Source organism: Lynx rufus, unplaced genomic scaffold (genome assembly GCF_022079265.1).
Source record: "Lynx rufus isolate CCGP_SWC_20201006 ecotype Redwood Valley unplaced genomic scaffold, mLynRuf1.p SCAF_8, whole genome shotgun sequence".
NCBI lineage: Eukaryota > Metazoa > Chordata > Mammalia > Carnivora > Felidae > Lynx > Lynx rufus.
Window position 1 is genome coordinate 34723314 of NW_025814896.1, and position 23896 is coordinate 34747209.

General features: G+C 38.6%; 1 protein-coding gene and 1 non-coding gene across 2 annotated transcripts in view; one reads left to right on the plus strand and one right to left on the minus strand.

Annotated features, from left to right (window-relative positions):
- Window positions 1–23896, plus strand: part of PLCB1 (phospholipase C beta 1) — a 146366-nt gene that overhangs the window by 103482 nt on the left and 18988 nt on the right. The window contains exons 21-23 of the mRNA XM_047069168.1: window positions 1743–1796; window positions 5633–5852; window positions 9583–9763. Coding sequence (XP_046925124.1) covers window positions 1743–1796; window positions 5633–5852; window positions 9583–9763 — 455 coding nt within the window. The remainder of the gene's footprint in view (window positions 1–1742; window positions 1797–5632; window positions 5853–9582; window positions 9764–23896) is intronic.
- On the minus strand, window positions 17049–17183 carry LOC124504467 (small nucleolar RNA SNORA70). The gene has a single exon (XR_006960441.1). It is a non-coding gene; the product is annotated as a small nucleolar RNA SNORA70 (small nucleolar RNA).

Consider the following 23896-nt stretch of genomic DNA (forward strand, 5'->3'; position numbering starts at 1 on the left):
GAGATTTTAAAAAGAACAAATACTATGGAATTTGTATCAAATGCTCATGAACTGCGGCCTGTACTTTTAAGAAGTTTGTTGAGATCAAAAATGGTTGAGAAGATTTGATCATAAAGAGTGATATTTTCAAATGAAGATTTTTATATACCAAATACAAACGTTTTGAGTACTTCTGGAATATAAATAAGTCATTGAAATGTGTGAGTAAATATAGTCTTATGCTTTGGAGAGTATAAGAAAATTTGGCATTTTAGCACTTGATTTTTTTAACTTGATATTTTGAAATACTTTGACTTACAGAATCGTTTTTAAAATGGAACAGAATGCATTGCAAAAATGGTCTCCTCTTCCCTAGTGTTAACATCTGTCAGAGTCATGGTGGCAGTTTCCAGACCAGGATATTAATGTTGGCACAGTATTTGGAACTGAACTACAAACCTGGTTGGCACAGTACTTGGAACTGAACTTCACTCACTTCCTACAGATGTCTTTTTATTGTTACAGGTTCCAACTCAGAATCCCACATTGTATTTAATTGTCATGTCTCTTTCGGCTCCTTGAATCTATGACAGTCCCTTAATCTACCCTGTCTTTTATGACCTTGACACTTTTGAAGAGTACTGGTCAGTTATTTTGTAAAATATCCCTCAATTTGGGTTTGTCTGATGTTTTCTCATGATTAGAGTGAAGTTTTGCAATTTTGGCAAGCATATCGCAGAAACAATGCTGTGCCCTTCTCCATGCATGATATCAGAGAAGCCTGATGTTAGTATTTCTCATCATCGGTGATGTGGGATCACTTGGTTAAGGTGGAGTCTGCCAGGTTTCTAAACTGAAATTTATGATTTCTCCTTTATAGATAATAGTCATCTTAGAGGAGATTCTTCAAGACTATGCAAATACCCTTTTTCTCCTTAAACTTTTGTCCAGTCATTCTGGTATCCACCAATGAATGGATTTTGCCTGCCACAATTATTGTTTTTAATGTTTATTTTTATTTTTGAGAGAGAGAGAGACAGAGCATAAGCAGGGGAGGGGAAGAAAGAGAGGGAGACACAGAATCCAAAGCAGGCTCAGGCTCAGAGCTGTCAGCACAGAGCCCAACACGGGGCTCGAACTCACGAACCGTGAGATCATGACCTGAGCCAAGTTGGACGCTTAGCTGACTGAGCCACCCAGGCACCTATTGCCTGCCACAGTTATTACTGCCTGCTGGTCAGCATTTGATTTTTCTTTTTAAGTAGGCTCCATGCTTGCACACCCAGGAGGAAGCCAAAGTGAGGCTTGAGCTCACAACCCTGAGATCAAGACCTAAACTGAGATAAAGAGTTGGATGCTTAACCAACTGCGCCACCCAGGCGTCCCAGCAGTTGATTTAAAAAAAAAAAAAAAAAAAAAACAAAAAACACTTGCCATTCGTGATTTGGCCAAAAGGTGGCAATAGCATTGCTGAAATGGAGTTTGTTGACAGGAGTTTTGCTTCAAAGTGGAAGGATGTCCTTTCAGTGTGTTTATGAAGCATATAAATTCACATTTACTTAGGTTTGCTCAAAGTAACAAAATGAAGACTTTGGAATGTTGTGGGTTATTTATTTATTTATTTGCAAATTATTTTCTCCTACATTTTGTTATTTATCCATAAAGAGATTTACACTCAAGAGTCAAACTTAATTGTTATATGGGAAGAATACAATTTAAAAGTTAAAGTTAAAGGGACTGTTTCTTTTTTTTCTTTATTTCAGGTTCTGTAAAGGCACCTGCCAAAACAGAAGATCTTATTCAGAGTGTTTTAACAGGTAAATGTCACCCTCTTCCCCCATGGAATTAGGCAGCTGAATATTATACAATATAAGTATTTAGAGAGAGAAGATTTCCCTTCATCTCTGAAAAATAACATCATATTTCTTCTCTAAAAACATCTACAGGTATGTAGTCCTAGCTAAAGCCACATTACACAATGTAATCATATCATCACAGAGAAGTAACTGTGTTTGGCAGATAGGACTCTATTGGTATAAAACTAATATATTTTCACAAGATAACTATTTTAGAATCAAAAGATAGTTTCATACTGTAAGTGTGACCCAATGAACAGGAATCCATGCCTTCCCAAAGTGCCGACAATAAGCCATATTTTATTTTATTTTATTTTATTTTATTTTATTTTAGGCCAGGAAAGATGTATATTTTATTTTGTTTTATTTTATTTTTTAATATGAAATTTATTGTCAAATTGGTTTCCATATAACACCCAGTGCTCATCCCAACAGGCGCCCTCCTCAATGCCCATCACCCACTTTTCCCTCCTTCCCACCCCCCATCAACCCTCAGTTTATTCTCAGTTTTTAAGAGTCTCTTATGGTTTGGCTGCCTCCCTCTCTAACTTTTTTTTTTCCCTTCCCCTCCCCTTGGTTTTCTGTTAAGTTTATCAGGATCCACATAAGAGTGAAAACATATGGTATCTGTCTTTCTCTGTATGACTTATTTCACTTAGCATAACACTCTCCAGTTCCATCCATGTTGCTACAAAAGGCCACATTTCATTCTTTCTCATTGCCAAGTAGTACTCCATTGTATATATAAACCACAATTTCTTTATCCATTCATCAGTTGATGGACATTTAGGCTCTTTCCATAATTTGGCTATTGTTGAAAGTGCTGCTAGAAACATTGGGGTACAAGTGCCCCTATGCATCAGCACTCCTGTATCCCTTGAGTAAATTCCTAGCAGTGCTATTGCTGGATCATAGGGTAGATCTATTTTTAATTTTTTGAGGAACCTCCACCCTGTTTTCCAGAGTAATAAGCCATATTTTAGAAATGCAAAATGTGAACTGTTTGCGATTACACAATATGGCGTGTTTAAGAACTATGATAGTTAGGATAATTTATATTTCATTGGCTCCTTAAACTAGTGGGACTAAAATTGGTACATACTACACACAATGAGCAGCATATAGTAGAATCTTGGAAATGTTTACAATATGTGACCCAATAAACAGAAGAAATGCAAGCACATGTTCACCACAAGAAACTCTATGGGTAAGAGTCAAAAACTGTAAACACTCCAAATGTCCATAAACACTAGTACAGGTAAATAAATCATGGTACAGTCACAGAATAAAATGGGTATAGCTGTAGGGATAAATAAACTACGATCATACACAACATGGATAAAATTCACATGCATAAATAATGTTGAGGAAAAGAGGCCAGACACAAAAGAACACATTCTTTATAATTCCCACTACATAAACCTAAAAACAGGAAAAACTAATTTGTGTGTTAGAAACATGGATTTGAATTATACTTGGGAGGGCAGAGGGGATGCAGAAACCAAAAAGAGGATCTCCAAGGCACTGACAATGTTCTGATTTTGATCTGAGTGGTGGTTACTGAAGCATGTTCACTCTGTAAAAATGTATAAGGCTATGGATTTATGATTTAAGTATTTTATGTGTGTATTTATATTTCTCCCCCAAAATATGTAAACTATGCATAGGAAAACTACTTGAGGAATGTATTAAAACATGTTCTTAAAGATTTAATTCCATGGGAAACAATATGATGTTAACACATAAAACAAGAGACAGGAATGTAAATACAACATGGTTCCAGTGTTACTTAGAATACATAAGTGTGTAGACAAAAGGCAGTGGGTGTGTGCCAGTATGTTAGCAGTGATTATCTCTGGGTAGCTTGTTTCTTTGTGTAAATGGACACTACATCTATGCTTAAGAGCATATTCAAAGAATAGCCTTTATCCACAGACAATAAAAAAAAATTAGTACTTCCAGTGGAAATTTGTTTTTTTATCATAGGTTGGAACATTTCAAACCCTGTTGCTAAACTTGCTGTAACTGAAGTGCTCTATACCATTTTAATGAAGTGGGATATAATCTATCACCAAAAATGCAGCAATTCTTTAGGATTATAAATTCTTAATATAATAAGTTATTATGCAACCATAATGAGTCCATTTGGGCCTGAGGGAAACCATTAGATAAATGTACCTGATTCTCTTCCTGGCCTCTTTCTCAAAAGGAATCGAATGTCAGGAGAATAGACACATTATAAAAAAGGGGAGCATGTTTCAATTGCTTAATGACCTTAGCATTGAAGAACATAAATTATTATTCTGATTTTAGTGTTTATCCATTAGATAACTCATTTCTATTCAGGTCTGTTGTTTTTCGTGGCATATATTAATTCTGAATCTTTTGACAGTTCTAAATATTTATGATAACATATTTTTGTTCCTAGAAGCAGAAAATTCAAATGAAAGGATGGAAACATGTGAACTATGACTTAATTTGGGCCCAAATATATGATAATTCATTGAAGTTAAGACACCATCCATTTTAAGTCACCCTGCTATTCATGGATTGCTAAGAAAGAAAAACATCAACAAATTGTGACACTCCATCAATTATACAAAGCTTCTTAATTTCAGAAAGGTTAACATACTTTAAAGATGCATATTCTAGAATTGACTAAATATGTCAGTAAAATACAGAATGGTTTAAGGTCAAGCATTAATTGTTTCCTAAGCATTGGATTGAGATCAAGCCCCTTGTTGGGCTCCATGCTTACACCGCAGACCCTGCTTAGGATTCTCTCTCTCACTCTCTCTGCCCCTCACCTGCTCACTTGCGCACTTTCTCTCTCCCAAAATAAATAAATAAACATTAAAAAAATATTATGTAGTAGTGTATGCTACCACTAATCCTTATAGCACCTTTGGGTAAATCATATCAAGGGACTTTCCCCCTCTTTAAGTGCTTGTTACTGAAACACTTGTGATAAATCCAAACCTACAATGTGAATAGTGCCCCTTAGGGTGCTGTACAACCTGTATGATCATTTGTTAAGCCTCTACAAGCACACTTCCAGAAACTGTTAAATACTTTGTATGATTCTTTTATTTCATCATCATAACAACCCTAAAAATAGTGGAAACATTGAGGTCCTTGAAGTAGATCCTGTTGGTGCCCATCTAGGTTTCCTTTTAATCTGATGCACCCATGTCCAGCTGTGGTGAGTGTTGGCCATTAACAGCATATAGCTTCCCCTTCTCTTGGAAATTTCCCTCAGCTGAAAGGAAGACCTCTCTAGGAGGTTATGCCTCCCATCATTGACTTTCTCAAATATGCAAAAGGCTGACTTTCTTCCCTCAAAGTGAGATGCACTTTATAGTACTCTAGAGCTCCCCACCGGACAGGCAGAAGCTAGGCTCCAGCTAAGACCACACCATCCCTCTGCCCCTTCCTTTTCCTTGTCCACTGCACTCACTTCCTCCACCTGAGCCCTTCTCAGTAAATCACATACACCTGAATCCCCGCCACCCCCCCATCTTGGGCTCTGTTTCTAGGGAACCCAAACTTTCAAAAAAAATTGTGAGTGAAGAGATTGGGTCTTTGAGTGTGTTTATCTACTAGATAACTTAATCGCAAAAGTTAGCAGTGACAGAGCCAGACTGGAACCAAGATACATTTGACATGCAAGCTCTGCTCATAAGCTCCAGTTGGCTGGGATCAAACAAATGTCGCTCAAGAGGCAAGTTGCTACCCCTCTTTACATCTGTGTTTGCAGTCATTCCACGTCTGTTCGCTCTTATACTCATTTGTTGCAGAAGTGGAAGCACAGACTATCGAAGAGCTAAAGCAACAGAAACCGTTTGTGAAACTTCAAAAGAAGCACTACAAAGAAATGAAAGACCTGGTGAAAAGACACCACAAGAAAACCACTGACCTTATCAAAGAACACACTACAAAATATAATGAAATTCAGAATGACTACTTGAGAAGGAGGGCAGCTTTGGAAAAGACAGCCAAAAAGGATAGTAAGAAAAAGTAAGTTGAATGAATTGTTTTATAGTATGAAGGGAAAGAGTCCGTTACATGGATTTTTGATGTTTTTACACCACATTTTGGATACACTGCAAGAATGAAAGCCACCTCAGCTCAGTTTTACTTGTGGACTGAATTTCTTTATTTGCCCACATCCTAACAGTAGATATGCAGGAATCCTTTCCTGGCTTTCTGGCCTGTGGGCCCAATACCTGTTGGCTGACTTCCCATAATATAGCTGTCAACCTGGCAGGTATGAAATTTTGCTGTGTTCTGTAACCTAGTTGAAAAGGTGACTTGTTATGGCAAAGAGAAGTCTCAACTACTGTTTGCTGGCCTCGTTGAAACCCACAACGCTTTGTACAGATAACCCTTGTGTTTGGGTCTAGAGGTCCTCCCAGCCCCGCATACCCAGACCTTGACCGGGAGAAGCATCTCTCACACATTCATTCAAACAACATTTATTGAGTGCCTACTGTGTGCCCTGGGGAGTCATGGGCAGTGAGCATGACCTACACAATTATCACCCATAAGTAGCTCACATGGCAATGCAGGGAACTATGGGAACATGCAAGCCATTGTCATTGAGCTGAGTCTACTCCATCCTTTCTTTCACTTCCTTACAAAATAATCTTACCTTGATGCCAGGCTATAGAGAGATGTAAGAGGCAATTTCAGAGCCATATTGTGACATATGATTTAACATGTGCTTAACTTAAAGGCACAATCATAACCCAGTACCTGGGCTTTAAAAAGCAACAACATCACCATTTCGTAGAACGAGAGTGGTCTTAGAAGCTCTCAAGGTGAACTTCTGCCACTTCTTCAAGGAGGAAACCAAAAGCTAAAGACATTAACATTTACCCACAGGTACACAAAGAGTTCAGGCGAAGCTTGGCCTAAAACTTCTAAACTTTTGTTGTTGTGATATGTATGTGGTCCTTTGTTTATTCACCTATTTGTTTACTTAGAAGTCATCCAGAAAACTTCTAACAGAGTATTGAAGTAACTTACCAAAGAACACATATGTAAAAATCCTATGAAAATAGAAAAAGAAAAACAACACACACATACGTAGAGTGGCTAAGAGTTATCTAAACCTGTCCAATATGGAATATTCCAATAGTTATCCAATATGGAAGTCACTAACCACATGTGGCTATTGAGCCCTTGAAAAGTAGCTCATTAAAATTCAAGGTGCTGTAAGCATAAATTACCAGATTTCAAAGACTTCATTTTTTTTAAAAAGAATATAAAATAGCTAATGTATTTCTATTGATTTCTATTGATTTTATTTTCATAACATGTTGAAATGATGATGTTTTAGATGTACTAGGCTATATAAAATATGTTGTTAAAATGAATTTCATTTCTTTTTACTTTTCAAGGTAGTCACTAAAAGTTTTAAATCACATATGTGGAAAAAATCGAATACATGGGCTGTGTTACATTTCTATTGGACAGTACCCACCATTTAATGTAATTTCTGTCCTTGAACACTGAATTTAGCTCTTAGCTTCTGAGAAAGGGAATATGGGTTAGATAATTCTCCTTATTGGAGTAAAGCAAACTTTCTTGTTATTCTAAGAGAGACAAACATTTTCCCGGTATCGAATTACAAAAAAATTCATCTCATGGTTCTTATACAGGCAATGTTAGGCAACAGGGGATAATGTTTTCAACCTTGTTCTTACAGCAGATGCAGAAACCCTGTTCCCTTGGTTATTTTTTTATACTTCTCCTCAAAAAATAAACAAAAATCCCTAAGCATCTAGTATCAAAAGATACATCAAGAGAAACTTTTCTTTAAGAGGCAAAGCCACTGAGGTCTTATTATGTCCATCTATCTCCTGTCACCTTTGATACGCATTAAAATCCTGAAAATACCTCAGAATAATAAATGGAAATAATGTCCATTAGATTAGTTTCTTATCCAAATATCCACTGTCTCAACTGAGGTTTCCACATCGTGGCAAGAGCAGATCATTCAAAGATAGTTTCTGTCCAGACACTGGCGTGCAATGATTGCATTGTTTTTAAAAACACAGACTTTGCTTTCCTCTGGATGTTTGTCCTTGGATAAGCTGCTCTGGACTCCCCCCATACTGTGTCCTTAGGCAAACTGTCTCACTGAACCTCAGTTTCCTCAAATGTAAGCTGGAGATAGTCATACCTACTTATTGGGTTACTATGAAAGCCAAAAGGAGAGAGTGCCTGGTGCGTGTAGAGTGGTCAATAAATGTTGACCCTGTTGCCTCTGCCACGGTGGGTGTAGTGATTGTGGCTGATCGAAGAAACACCTTTCTGTTCTGGCTACACTGACTTCCTGCTACAAAAGATAATAAATGTGTCTCATGTTCATGCCAAGATGGAGGTCACCCCACCAATGCTACGTATAGTGATATTGGCAAATAAACTTGTATTCCTGCCAGGATGGAGGGTCACAAATGTCATCCACTCTCTATGCTGCCATGCTATTCTGATGTATCAGGCTCCATGAGTCTTGTAGAGTGTTTATTCTCATTTGGGATTGCACATAAAAATACAAATAGAAACTTCTGAGGGAATTCTGCATCCCTTATTTGCCAAAATAGGATCCTAACCAACTGACTCTCCCTGTAATGCCATCAATGGTGACCTAAATCAAAGTGAAAGCAACAAGAATTAGTGCCAGCTGATTTAAGAAATGTCTACCTGTTCCACCTGGCCACAAGTGAAAAACATGGAGGCAGAATCTGATAGGCTAGATGTCTTAGGTGGTTTAGTTTTCTTACTGCAGAAGTTTCCATATGAATGAAGAAAACAGACCTGCTCTTGGTAACCCATTCTCAACACTATTCTCCTTTTCTGTGTGTTCTAAAAAAAGTAAGAGCACAAAACTTGAAGGAATCACACCATATGTTTTAGCACAATAACAAGTCAGTGAGAATTGCTTTGATTTACTTCAGTATTACCCTTAAACTTCTCAGTATCTGTATAATTTTCTGACTATGAATAACTCAAAGAAAGTTACCCTGCAAGAGTAAGCACTCGATAAATATTTTTCCATGAACTCATGCATCCCCCTTTCTCTTGTAACCTAAGCATTTATAGGAAAGTGCCATTTTGGGTAGAAATATCCATGAAGCTGGTACATCCCCCAAAGAAAATTATTTTAATAATGCATCTTTGATATTAAAAGATGTCAAGAAACAGAACATGTCAGCTTGGGGTGGTGGAGGTGGGAGGGTCTGCTAGCATGTGGTGTCTGCACATGTTCTGTTTTCTACCCATATGACCCGGATGCAACATTTAGCATCTCTTCAACCTTCCTGACAGAGTCCAACTGATGTAAAGTCCACTCAAGTTGTTATAAGAGATAAACAACTGGGAATTACATTATATATGTCCTTTTTTTAAAAAAAAATTAAAAGATAAAAGCCTTAAAAATCTTTATCAGACATTGTTTTTCCCAAGGGAGGACTATCATTCTCTCCACCACCACGATAGGACCCCCAGCCTCCTGGCTTTCCTTTTCTGCCGCTACCTGACATCTCACAAATGTCATCCACTCTCTGTGTTTGGAGACCCTCCTCTGCTAAGCTTGTCCTTGGGGTATCAGCCTCTATCTCAAGTATTTTATCAAAACATGTTTCCAAACACAGCACTCTATATAGGAGGAATGCTGGTGTACAACTTTCCCTCCACCTTGTTATGACCTGCATGTTTTGAGTCAAGCTCTGTGTCTCTGCAGATCAGAACCCAGCAGTCCTGACCATGGTTCATCAACAATTGAGCAAGATCTTGCTGCCCTAGATGCTGAAATGACCCAAAAGTTAATAGACTTGAAGGACAAACAACAGCAGCAGCTGCTTAATCTTCGACAAGAACAGTATTACAGTGAGAAATACCAGAAGCGAGAACATATTAAACTGGTAAGCCTGAGAAATATGATTGTAGAGCTGGAACCCTCTTTTCTATAGAAAATTCTTGATGCTCTTGGGTAACTTTAGAGAGATGGTGGCAGGTCTGACTGACACCTTCCTCTTGTTTCCTTAGCTAATAATCTTATCTTGATGCTAGGGTATAGACAGAAGTAAGATGCAGTTCTCAGATCCATATTGTGACATGTAATTTCATGCATGCTTAAAAGCACAATTGAAACTTACCACTTGAGTTTTAAAATATAACAAAATCATTTCTTAGAACTTGAAATTGCCTAAGGACACCTAGTGTCTACCACACTAATATTTTACAAGTTCCACTATTCTAGCACCTTTACCAAGCTCCTCTCTGTTCCCCAATGAGGCTTTGTTTTATTGTTTTTATTTTCACTAGCTTATTTTGGGGTTATAACAGTTTTGGGGGGAGAGTCGTTGAACTCTCATAAGGATTAAAAAAACACGTATCTTGTTTCAAGAAAATTAAGAACATGCTGCAAATAAATGTTCACCTTTTTTTTTTTTTTTTTTTTTTTTGGTGTCCCTGGGCCTTGTGAGCACTAAAAAAAAAGCCTATAGTCCTCTCTCCTACATTTAAGAGAGTCAGTTTCTACGTGACCTGTATGGGATGTTGTCTACCTAATTGCTGAGGCTCCCTGTGAGAGGAAATGCCATAGTCTCTATTAGTGATCAGTTTTGTCCTCCAAAATGTTTTCTCACAGGTTGTGACATTCCCTCCACTGTTGTTGATGCTTTGACATGTAGTATGGTTATGATAAATATTTGGTGACAGATTAAATGAATCAAACAACAAAGTAGCCTTTAACAAAAGCTTATTCCCCAAATAAAACAAATAAGTAAGCTAATAGAAATTAGTGTAGCCAGAGTTTGTATGTATTTGTCTGAGCTGTCTGTTTCTTTGCCGAGAGCCTGTCCATGTAAGAGAATTCTGGGGCTGTTTCTGTTTTGGAGATCAGTGGCTGGTTTAGCCATTAGTGGATGGTTTGGCCATCCCTATGTAATAGGTGATTCAGTGTAATGCTGTTGACCTAGCACTGGTTCCACAATGATAATATGCAAACAAGCAGGTCAGAATCACATTGGAGCTTATCGAACATCAGATTCCACTTGGCCAATTATTTTCAACTTCGGCATGCATCAGAACGACCTGGAAGCCTTAAAACACAGGTTGTTGGTCTTTGCTCCAAATTTCCAATTCATCCAGCCTCCTGTAGGGCTGGTGATGCTGATGCTTCAGGTCCCAGGACCACACTTTGAGGACCCCTGCTTCATTCCTAAATGTGAGGCTTGAGGATTTTAACAAGTTCTACTCGATTTTGGTGGGCCACCTTGTTTGTGAACTACTAAAATAGGATCTAAGCCATGAAAGTATAGTAGGACAGGGATAAGGTTTGGTGTAAGGAAGGGGTTGCCTGTCAGGCCAGAGAAAGTCAAAGTAAATCTTAGTGAGAGATAATGGCTTTGAGACCTCACTATAACCACACCATCTGATTTTCTCCAGCAGCTTATCCCAGAAAATAATAACAATAATAAAAATTAAAATAGCAACCATGTATTGAGCATTCACCATGGGGGCCATATCCTGTTCTAAGCCATTTGCAGAAATTGTTTGATTTAATCCTTACAACAACAACCACTAGAGTTTGGTACTACTGTCAGCTTATTTTGCAAAAAAAACAAAAAACAAAAAACAAACAAAAAAAACACAGAGAAATTCAGTGACTTTCCCAAGATTCTACAATTAGAAAGTGGTGAAGTCGGGCTCTGAACCTTGGTCCTCTGACTCTAGAGCCCCTGCCTTGTAACTATTGTGCAGATACCTCTGCTAATTCAGATTTTAAGCCAAGCTTATCATAATGACCTCAGGTCTCCCGGGCATGCACAGCCAACTCCTTCATTACAGTGACTAGGATGCAGTACGGTCTCTCCCTCTCTTTTCAACAACTTTATTTCATATGCCTTGAAATTCATTTCATTAAAGTGTATACTCCTGGGCGCCTGAGTGGCTCAGTGAGATAAGCATCTGACTCGGTTTCAGCTCAAATCATGATCTCATGGTTTGTGGGGTCGAGCCCTGCCTGAAGCTCTGCAGTAGCAGTGTGGAGCCTGCTTGAGATTCTTTCTCTCTCTCCCTCACTCTCTGCCCCTCCCCTGCTTGCTCTCCATCCCTCTGTCTCGCAAAATAAATAAATAAGCATTTATAAGTAAATAAAATAAAAATAAAGTGTATACTCCAATGGCCTTTAATATATTCATAGATATATACAACCGTCAGCACAATTTGAGAACATTTTTATCACCTCACAAAGAAACTCTCATTCATTTATTCATTCATTCAACAAATATTCAGTAGATACCTACTCAGTAAATATTATAAAACAGAAGAAGATAAAAATGACAACAACCCTAGCCTTTATGGAGATTACATTCTAGAAGAGGGATCAAACCATGAATAAAATAAGTTGGTAACAGATATAGTATGTCAGGTGGTGCTAAGGGTTTAGGAGAAAAATCAATGAAAAATGGGGAAACAGGGAATGGAGATGGAGGGAAGGATGAGGAGCATGCCTTGAAATTTTAAATTGAGTAACCAGGGAAGGACTTGCTGAGAGGCAGCACCTGAGTTAGGAGTGAAGGACTGACCCCTGTAAACACATGGGACAGGATTTTCCTGGGCAGAAGGATTAGCAAATGCAAGGATTCTGGGTCAGGGATGGGCCTGTCTGCTGGGGGACCAGCAGGGTGGCTCGGTCTGAGGATGACTATAGGGTCTTGGGTCAGAGATGGGACTTTTGGTGTTAGGGACAGATCTTGTAGGGTTGTGGGCCTCTGTATGGCCTCTGCGTTTCACTTAAAGTGTAGTTGACATGACTGGAGGGGTTTGAGTGGAGGAGTGACATGATCTGAAGTAACCTTTACATGGACCACTCTTCTAGTACCTGGTGAAGAGTAGGGACCCAGGAAAGGGCCATCCCAAGCACAGTTCAGACGAATGGTAGTCCAAGGGGTTAGAAGTCCTGGGGTCCTCTGGCAGATGACTGCAGTTGACAAACAGGGTGAATATAACTCTGAGGACTAGGCAATCCAGCCATAATCATTTGGAGTTTCCCCAGAGTTCCAGCCCCTGTCAAGATTCCATTCCCCAAGGAGAGAGACACGGCAGAGTAAAAGGGAAACCCAATACTCATGGAAGAGTCCCAAAACAAGAATTAAGAGTGTGGATGAAAACAGAAGCCCAGACATACCAGAAAAGCTTTCAGGGAGTAGGTGACTGTACAAATGAGTGCAGAAATCAGAGGGAAGTGCAGCACAAACTCATCACAGGAGAAACACCTGAGCAGGAGGGACCATATCAAATCCCACTAGAGGAGGACACAGAGAGCTAGCTGCTCAAAAGATTTTCTCCCAGATGAGATGGTTGGCTGGGAACCAGGGAAGACCAAGCTGAGCTTATAGGTAGAAAAATCCCACCTGACGAGACACAGAGAGGAGAGGTAGTGGAAATCCCACTGTGGGTGGCAATCCCACAACATGTGCTTCAACTCCCTTTACCCTAAGAAGCAATGAGTGTGTCCATAATAAGAATTTTGAAGAGTTTTCAAAAAAAAATCTACATATGTGTCCAAGACAGTCTGGCCCTTTCAGGCCAAATATACTAAAAAAACTCACCCCTTCTCCTTTGTGACTGTGGGTCTGGGTTTCAGATAAAGTCCTGATGCCTTTGAACAAAACCCGTATCCTTTTGTTAAGAAGGCTAAGGCCCAAACACCTAGGATTTAGAACCACATGAAGTTTACTTTATGGCCATTTGGGGGTATCCACAATTTATACTACATGCCTTGAGCTGGCGTGTATCAGCTTCAATTGTTTCTTTCTTTCTTCATTTTCTATCACTCCAATTGTTTCAACCAGAAATTGTTCTGCCAGGAAATCTCTTGACTGAGAAGCACCCAGAAGTGCCAGTTCTATCTTTGGTTGTGGATCGGAGTTATGAACAGGCCTCTCAAGCTAAATTAGACAAACGGAAGTGTAATTAAAAAGCAAGTAGGCCCCAGGTAAAAAGGACTATTTGGGTGATGAGGAAAATTAAACAGGATATTTCATCTCCCAAAATTGCTTTGGGAATTAAATACAGATGTGTTTAGGTTAAGGATTATACATTTCAAATGCCAGCATCCACAGTTCAAGGATCAAGAAAGAAACCATTACATCAATAAACTCCCTGCCAAATGACCATTAAAAACTTAATATTTGCAAAGCACTCTGATAGACCCTGGAGATGGAGATGAAGAAGATGTGGTCATCATACACATTCAGAGAGCAGGTACCACAAACAGTTACAATAGCATACGATAAATGAAATAATAAAGGTATCAGCAAGTTGATACGAAACCCCAGATGTGGGAACAATTCACATAACTCCATAAATTGATAAATACCAACAATATTTTTGAGGTCACTATTCACAGGAGGTGTAAAATGCACACCAAACTTCATAGACTCAATAGTTTCAAAGAAATTTTTATACCTGTCCAAAGAAGAATCTTTATCCTTAAAACTCTGTATCCAAATAACTCCGCAGCCTGGTTACCCAAGTGTGGTTCCAAATCACCTGGGATCTTGCCTGTTAGACAAGCAGCGTCTCATGCCCCACCCCAGACGTGCTAGATCACAATTTGCATTTTAATGGGTGTCCCAGGTGACTTGTTACACATTCAAATTAAAGAAGCTGGGTTCTAGAGCCGTGGATCCTTATCTTTGCTCAAAATGTATTTTGGAATAAGGCTAAAGTTCCCTTTGGTTGAAATGGGAAATACAGCATGTGCTCCATTATTCACGGCTTGATCCTCAAGCTGGATGGAGATACCTATTGGTGCCAAAAGCACAGGGCCTGTGGAAATCATTCATGTGATTTCCTGCCTATTGGCAACAGAAGAAAACAGTTACTTCCGTGTAGAGGTGAGTGAAAATAAAGATATAAATTCCCCAACCCCATTCAAGTTCTTGCACTCCCTGAAATCTCTCCATAGATACTGTGAGGATCTGTGAACCCTAGCTGGGGACCCCTGTTCCAACTATAGGATTGGGGAATCTGCTCTAATTTAATTGTTTTTTCATCAACAGCCATTGGTTGGCCCTGAGTTTGGTCATACCATTAGGGTTAGGTTTTCATTTTAAAAGTGACTTTGGTAAGTGATAGAAAGTCTTAGGGAGTCTTTCTGGGGACTCTTGATCACTGTCAGTAATGAGACCTAGCATCACATTCAAGCAGAAAAACCGCCTAGTGAGAGGAGATTACATGGTGATGTTGCCGGGGTCACTTCTCAACTGCAATGGTACCTAGCCTGCCATTTAGTCTTCTCTGTTTTCCTTCTTTCTCATGGCTTCAAGAAAAGATTTCTTCATTTTCTCTCACAGTCACCACACTCTTTATCCTCTGTAGAGGCTTGTTTTGCTTTGCTTTGCTTTGCTTCTCATATTTAAGTCTCCCAAATGTACCAGTCCCATTCATTTCTCCCTTCCTTCACATCAACCTTAATGGCTGGTATTCTTCTTTTACATAGTCCCGCTTATCTCACCAGCAATCATTTATAGGACCCAAACCAACATTAGTATCCATCCACCTGAGTTCCCCAAGTCCCTGCTGATCCCAGAGACTGAAAGATGTGTTTCATGGTAAAAGCTGTGGGTGAATACTGACCAGCTACTAATGGATGGCCCATCAGGATGTGAGTAGTGATGAATGAGGGCCTAGAGTCAAATGTCATTTCTGGCCACTGCTCTTGCACTGAGTAACTGTGTGATGACTCTGAATTTCCATTTTCTCATCTATCAAATGGAAATAAGAATAATCTTCACTTCATAGAACTATAAGGAGGAATAATAAGATAATGTCCACAAATCATGGCTATTAATGAAATAAAATAATACATGAATTGACTAGGAAATCTTGACTTCTATTATAAATGTGTATTGCTATTTTTGACATCTTGCTACAGATTGATAGAGATCATTGTCTTCCTTTTGATGATTTCTATGAGCACCATTTGATGTTGCAGCCTCTGCAGAAGCCAACCTTAAATTTTCTCCCTTCTATGGCCGGCCAGCTAAAGTATATGGGCCAGGAGTAATTACAGTGTCAGGAAGAAAGTAACTCTACTGAGTCGTGGTAGTGTTATCTGTCTTCCTCCAATATTCTGACTCTAACATGGGATTATTTTTCTTAATAAATAAATAACTTTCGGGGCGCCTGGGTGGCACAGTCGGTTAAGCGTCCGACTTCAGCCAGGTCATGATCTCGCAGTCCGTGAGTTCGAGCCCCGCGTCAGGCTCTGGGCTGATGGCTCGGAGCCTGGAGCCTGTTTCCGATTCTGTGTCTCCCTCTCTCTCTGCCCCTCCCCCGTTCGTGCTCTGTCTCTCTCTGTCCCAAAATAAATAAAAAACGTTGAAAAAAAAAATTAAAAAATAAATAAATAAATAAATAAATAACTTTCCTAAAAACTTTACATTTTCCACCTAATAGGAAATTACAAATAAATAAAGACTTTAGTAATGAAATAAAGAATGAAAGAATTGTCAAAATGTGTTCTTATTTGTAAATTTTTTTGATCATCATTGAGTAACCCTAGTAGAGTGAGGTTGTTCTTCTCATATATTTACATATGTGTGTGTATATATATGTGTGTGTATATATATATATATATACACACACACACATGTATATATGTACATATATATGTATAAATTATCTTTATGTTAAATTCCATTTCTGTAATTATGCACATACATGAGTATATTTCCATGTTTGTTTTGGCCATTTGTATTCCTTTTTTTTTTTTTTCGACAGGAGTTAGGATTTATTGGTGGGCATGAGCAAGAAGAGGGCAACACCAAGACTCTCAAGAGTGGAGGGTCTACCATTTGTCTAGGGGGCCATGATTAGGGATGTATTTCACCCCACAGCCATCTGGGATGAGCCGCTTTTTAGCCATCATTGGCTCATTCCTCAATTCATTAACTTGTTAAAGTCCCACTTTTTGGAAATGTGACTCTTCTGGTTGTCAGGGAACTTGAAGTTGGCCCTGAATAGGGCCTTAATCACATACGCCTTGTTCTGCAGCTTGGTACAGAAGGACATGAAGACTTGGTCAATGTGGACCCTGGTCACTGTGCCTTGAGGCTTTCCAAAGGCACCCTGCAAAACTGTCTGGAGCTTCGACTGGGGATAGCAAATCAGACATGAATGTCCACTGGAAAGAGCTGTCTCCATGGTCCCTTAGGGCAACCAATACAAACAACAAGCTGCACACACTACCACAGAGGCCACTGTTTGCAACTATTGCACACCAGGCCCCCAGGGGGGATAGAGCATATTCAGCTTAATTGGCTGCAGATTATAGTCCTTTTTTCTTTTTACAAACTGCCCATTCACATCTATTGCCTACTTTTCTGTTGGATTGTCTCCTTTTGACCCACAGAGTTCATGTGGTATCTTTGCATTTATTATTTTCAGAGGTTGGGCAAGTTAGAGAGTATGAAATACACTTATATAATCATTAATTCATCAATTCATCAAAAGTTACTGAAGGCCTACTGTAGGCCTCATACTGGTGGGAGAATTCCATGTGGACCAAGCCTAACTATAGTCCCTGCCCTTAGGGGCTTATGGTGGTTAAGAGTACAGGTTGTGAAGTCAGACAGATCTACTAATAGAATGCCCATCTTTATCAGGTAGCTTTGCTGCATAACAAGCACCTCAAAACTTATTGCCTTAAAATGACAATTTGTTTAGCTCATGATTCTGTGTGTAGCAATTTGAGCTTGACTCAACTGGATGGTTCCTTTAGTGTTGGCTGGGCTCATTCATGTGTCTCTGGTTCAGCTGCCCCTCACCTAGGGGCTCTGCTTCTGAAGGTTGGTGGACTGTCAGCTGGGTCAAGACAGATGACTGATCCACATGTTTCATCACTCATCAGGCTACCCTGGGCTTGTTTATGTGGAATGAAAAGAATTCCACTTGAGAGCAAGAGGAAATGGGCAAGATGTTTTGAGAGGTATCATAAACTTCTTTCTCCATCTTTGGTCAAAGCAAGTCGTAAGATTTGCCCAGATTTAAGGGTTAGGGAAATAGATTCTATCTTTTATTTAGGGGAGGTGCAAGTCACATGACAAAGAGCGTGAATACAGTAAGTGGTGGAGAAGTAGAACAATAATGTACACACAGCTGTCATAATTTGGATATGAGGTGCAATAAAATAATCCAAAGACACTTAACACAGTGCCTAGAAGATAGTCATCATTCTTTACCAAAGGACTATTTGCACAAGATTTAAAGTGAGAAGACATGACTTCCATTTTTAGTTGCATAATGTTAGCTAAACCATTTCACCTCTTTGAGTGTATCCTCATTTCTAAAACAAAAATTTTGTACAAGAATGCCTGTAAACTCTCCTGTTGACAATAATGCTAGTTTCCTTTAATTATAAAATCAGAGATGATCCAACTCTTGGGACTATAAAAATAATAATGAGGATTTTAATTTAAAGCAATAAATAAACTTTGGTTTTTCTTTTGTGTGTGTATACAATATATCTTAATGCACTTCTATGTGTTAATTGGCAACTCTTTAGGTAACATTAAGAAAAAAAAAGTCTGTAAACAGAACCATCCCCAAAGGCAAAGAAAATAATAGTTTTGACTTCTGTCAACTTAAAGAAGCTTAGGGAACAGAAGGGAATCTGCTCAAAGGAAAATTCCAAAATAGAACCCACAAGTCTGATAATTTAGTTTGTGCCCTCTGGAATTATAAGACTCATTGCCTCCCCCCCGACAAGTCAGGATGCTGATATGATATATTTTGCATTAAGAAAAAAAGTAGGTGACATGCTGTGGTATTTATCTTCACAGGCAGCTCTTCTGAGTCTATATTCCAAAGGGACTGTTGAAATATTCAACCCATGATTTATTGCCCTATTTTAGTAACACACCACAGGACAAATCACATATCTTTTAATCAGATCTCCTTTGCTAATTATTTGAAAACCGCCAGTCTGAGCATTTTTGCTACTTACCCACATGTAAGTAGTAACCAATATTTATTTATTCTACATTAATGATTTTGACATCTTTCAAAATTATGAAGCCTTACCCTAGAACTGTGGTGGTTTGGTTGTTTTCTTCATTGATTGAATCAGATATAATAATCGCAACTAACTTGATGAAATGCAAACTTTACTCACTGGCAAACCCAAGCATCATTAGCAGACCTTAAATAGAGCTCCCTTTATCAAAGTTCTTGATATTTTAAAAAGTTTGAAAATATTTCCAGTTGATAACCTCATGAAAGAATACCAAAATATCATTCAAGGGAGTATGTTACAATGATCGATTTATATTTTCAGAAAGCTGCAAAGCTGATATTTACCTCAGCATAGTTTAAAAATGAAAAATAATTTTAAATGTTATGAATTCATTGGGCCAACTTATTGACATTGAACTAGGAATCTTGGTCAGGTTTTCCTATTTATTTATTTATTTAGCCCAACAAGGAAAATTTTCCAAAGATCTTTTAGACGTTTAGACCCAAATAAGCTACTGTAATTTCTATGTGGCTATGCAAATTTAAAAAAGAATAATTACATAGGTATGAAAGAATATCTCAGAGAATGGTTGTTGCCCTTTTAGTCCAAGATTTTACTCTCATTCTGAAAAGAAATGAGAGCTAGTGGAGAATATCGGTTCCACATGGATCAGACCTATCTGTTAGCTCACAATTAGACCCTCAATACCAGTGCAGTGTCCAGCACACCGTAGGGGCTCAGTAAATATTGGTTGAATGAATGAATGAATATTTCTCAATTCAAATGGCTAGGATACATACCAGTGTGAACATTCACCTTGCATTTAAATTGTCAGTAACGGGGTGCCTGGGTGGCTCAGTTGGTTAAGCATCCAACTTCGGGTCAGGTGATGATCTCCCAGTTTGCAGGTTTGGGCCCCACGTCAGGCTCTATGCTGACAGCTCAGAGCCTGGAGCCGGCTTTAGGTTCTGTGTCTCCCTCTCTCTTTGCCCCTCCCCACACTCACGCTCTGTCTCTCTCTGTGACTCTCTCTCTCAAAAATAAACATTAAAAAAATTTAAAGTGTCAATAATACATTTAGTACATAGATCATTACTTAGTGAATAAATTCTTTGTAGAAGTAAAAAACAAAAAAACAAACAAAAAAACCCAAATTATAGTGAAAATTCAGAGTGGATGCTTTGAGAGTGGAAAAGAGGGTGGTACCTTCTCTGGATATTCCTGGAAGGGGAAGGAGGATGGGTTGTGCCTGAAATGTGAACATTCTATACTTGACTTTTTGTTCATTTTCCAAATTGTCCTTCTTGAGAAGAGACTCCAAACATGACAATTTTTGTCCACGCTTGTTTTTTTATCCCTTTTGAGTTAGAGTCAAGGAACTATTCTGTTCCATGGAAACCATTCTCTCACCCTCAAATGGCTAACCCTAGTGAATTTCAGCACGGAGCTGAAAACAAGCATGAAATTATATTCCCCCAGGGCTTTCCTTTTTCGCTCCTTAAAAGGTTTGGAACATTTAACTAGAAGAGTTGTCATGAGTGGTAAACAAATAAGCCCAATGACTGAAACGTGTCTATTCCTTTGGGCCAGGAAAAAGAATCATATAAAAAGTTAAAATTAAATGTTGTTTACTGCATTTCAGTTTAACCATGTACTCTCTAGGTTCTTTTCCCTAAGAATTCTAAACTAATCTTTTCTTCTTTCTTATCTTCAGTAGTTTTGTGATTAATACATGATTGAACAGTTCTGTGAGTAGAGTCTATCTGCTAATAAATACACCAAAAATGAGCGTACCTTAGGTTAGTTAAAAAAACACTTCAATTATTGTGTGAAAAATCCCTCTTCTGGGTCCTATTTTCACATCTTATGCAATAGAAATCCTGGACCCAATACTCAGAGAGGTTCCTTTATCTTATTTGGAGGTTCCTATTTCTATTTTTTTTGTCAGGATTCTCTTGGTTGCAAGTAACAGAAATCAATATTGAACTAACTTATGTACAAGAAAGATACGAAGTAGATCACATGAGAAAAGTTTGTCCATCCACACCAGGAAAGGGAAGGCATGGAGAACTAGATGCCAGAAACGACTGGCAAAACTTTCTATTTCTGTCTGCCTGTCTGTCTACCTGTATTTTTCTCCTTTTCTCTCAGTTCTTCTGTGTGTCCTTCTCCTTCCTTCCTTTTCTCTAGCTCTCTTTCTCTCTCTCTCCTGCTTTTCAATGTGTATTAGCACTATTCTTTTCCAGCAGCACATAGGCTTTTCCTTCTTAGAAAATATAGGCACCAACCCTTCTAAGTTATTCTTTCTCCAATAGCAGGTTGGAAAAATCTGGAGGAAAAGCCTTGTTAGGGTCATGTGGTCAACCAAACTTACAACCTTAGGCCAATCATCTGTGGCTAAAGTCAGGGTATGACTGGTCCAGCTTGGATCAATGCCTCCCCTAGACCAGTTACTTTGGCCAAGGGATGGGGGTAAAAAAAAAAAATACAGTAGCTCCCATGGGAACCTGATTTGGCATAGAACCAGTTCTCAGAGAACAGAAATTCTTCCTGGAGAAGTAGTGTTGGGTAGAGAAAACCATAAGTAAACCCCAACTCTCTTTTTAGTGTAGGAAAGAGATAAATTATTGAGATATATATATATATATATATATACATATATATATATATAATCCCATTGCCAGTTTTGTGGGAGTCTGACAATAGTGGCATATTATTAACAAAGACATAATATTAATCATTCTGCCTCCTGGACCTTAAGTAGAGGAAGATTAAACGAAAACAGTAAATGCCGAAAAGGCAGAATTACAGTGAGAGTGATGGTCTTTTGAAAATAGCTGGAAAGAGCAGAATGCTACAGGGAGGGGTCTGTAGTATGGAAGAGTGGGAAAGACCAAGGGGAACTGAGCAGGATGGAAAGACATTTACATATTTGCCATATTAAACACAGAGATGTTGTTGTTCTATAACTACATACTCTTTATGATTCTATGGAAACACTGTTTTCATTAGTTGCATGCAAAAGCCATGTTTTAAAAAACATTTCACTATAAGGCATTTGTTCCCAAAGAAAAGCTAGCTTGTTAAATATATATATATATATATATTTTTTTTTTTTTGATAGTATTTCTAATAAGACAGTCCATGGCATTAGACATGATGCTTCATTGTTATCATCAATGTCAGTGTCAGTGTGGTTTTAAAACTTAAAAGTATTCATTCTTGGGGTGCCTATGTGGCTCAGTCAGTTGTGCACCTGACTCTGCTGACAGCACAGAGCCTGCTTGGGATTCTTGCTTTCTCCCTATCTCTCTGCCCCTCTCCTGCTGGCATCGTGTGCTCTCTCTCTCTCTCTCTCTCAAAATAAATAAATAAATAAACAAACTTTTTAAAAAAAGATTTCATTCACATTTTCTGAGCACCTATTTTGTATAGTGTCTGGGGTTCCAGAAAAAAATATTAAGAAAAGGAGATTGCAGTGGTGGCATTCTTTTGGGGAGCGATAATAAAGTATGTACACACAAAGGTAAATATCTGTAAGTGATTTATTTATTTATTTACTTATTTGTTTATTCATTTATTTATTTTTGTAAGTGATATTTTATAGAAAAGCCAGTAAGCGGTCAAAACCTAGAGTTATCTGGGCCGTCAAAGGGGTGTATCAATGAAGGCTGGTTTACAAAGGAAAGAGGCAAAGAGAGGCAGACACCTTGGCTGGTACCCACTCCCTTATCAGAAGCAATTAGAGTAGCCCAGTATAATGGAACTTTCTACAATCATGGGAATGTTCTACATCGCGCTGTCTCCCATTCAAATGGAAATATCATCAAGGTAGAAGAATAACATGAGACAAAGTATAGAAGCAGGTGTATGCCTGGACAGTTCTGAGAACAAAATACTGCCTAGTTTATCTGTATATGTTGAATGCTAGTCAGGAAATTTAGAGCTGGAGCAGTTGAGGAAAGAGGGCCAGTTAAGGCTTTGGTACACATGAAAAGGAGGAATATTTGGGATGTAGTGGAAAGACTGAGGAGAGACTGAGGGCAGGAAGGGAATTCTCACTGAGTCCAGACCAGAGTTAGTGAAAATCTATACCAGAATGCTATGCACACAAAGCCATGAGATACATCGTAACAGGAACAATTCACAAATCTCCATGACTCACTAGATGTGGAAAGTACCTAAGAAGGAAATCAAACATAGTGTCCACTTTTGAACTGAATGATAATAATTAGTGGGAAAATACAATGACCTATCTTCTATGAGAGACAAAACCTAAACTTGCTTATAAAATGTTGAGATGCTGGTGAGCCATCCTCAGGTAGAGTGGGGCAAAGGCAGTTGATAATGCTGAAATGAACTGAAGAGTCAAAAAAGCGACTGTGGTAATTACTGAAGATACTATAAATTAAGGAAAGAGAGTTTTGTGTGAGAGTGGTTGGCAGCTGGCACACTGTCAGAAGGATAGGATAAAGTCATCATCCCTAGCTGTGGGTAAAGGCACTGAGGTACCATGTTGAACTCATCGGGGACTGATGGTATATTTTACATTTTTTAAGGAAACAGCAACATCTGTTGGGCGCTGTGAAAAGTACTACTATTAAGATTGGACCTAATTATTTCACAAATGAACTGTCCTTTTATTTTTATTTTTTTTTTAATGTTTATTTATTTTTGAGAGAGACAGAGACAGAATGCGAGTGGGTTAGGGGCAGAGAGAGAGAGAGAGAGATACAGAATCTGAAGCAGGCTCCAGTCTCTGAACTGTCAGCACACAGCCTGATGCGGGGCTTGACTCACGAGCTGCGAGATCATGACCTGAGCCGAAGTCGGACACTCAACCGACTGAGCCAAACAGGTTCCCCTCCTTTTATTTCTTTTAGCTTAAGGACACCATGAAAAAAATTACAGAGATCCTAAGGTCACTATGAACTAAGAAAGTTTTCAAATTTCTGGAATAATAAAAGCTATGTCCTGAGAAATGGCCAGTAAATATAAATAACAAAAAAGTTTTTGTAATCTCAAA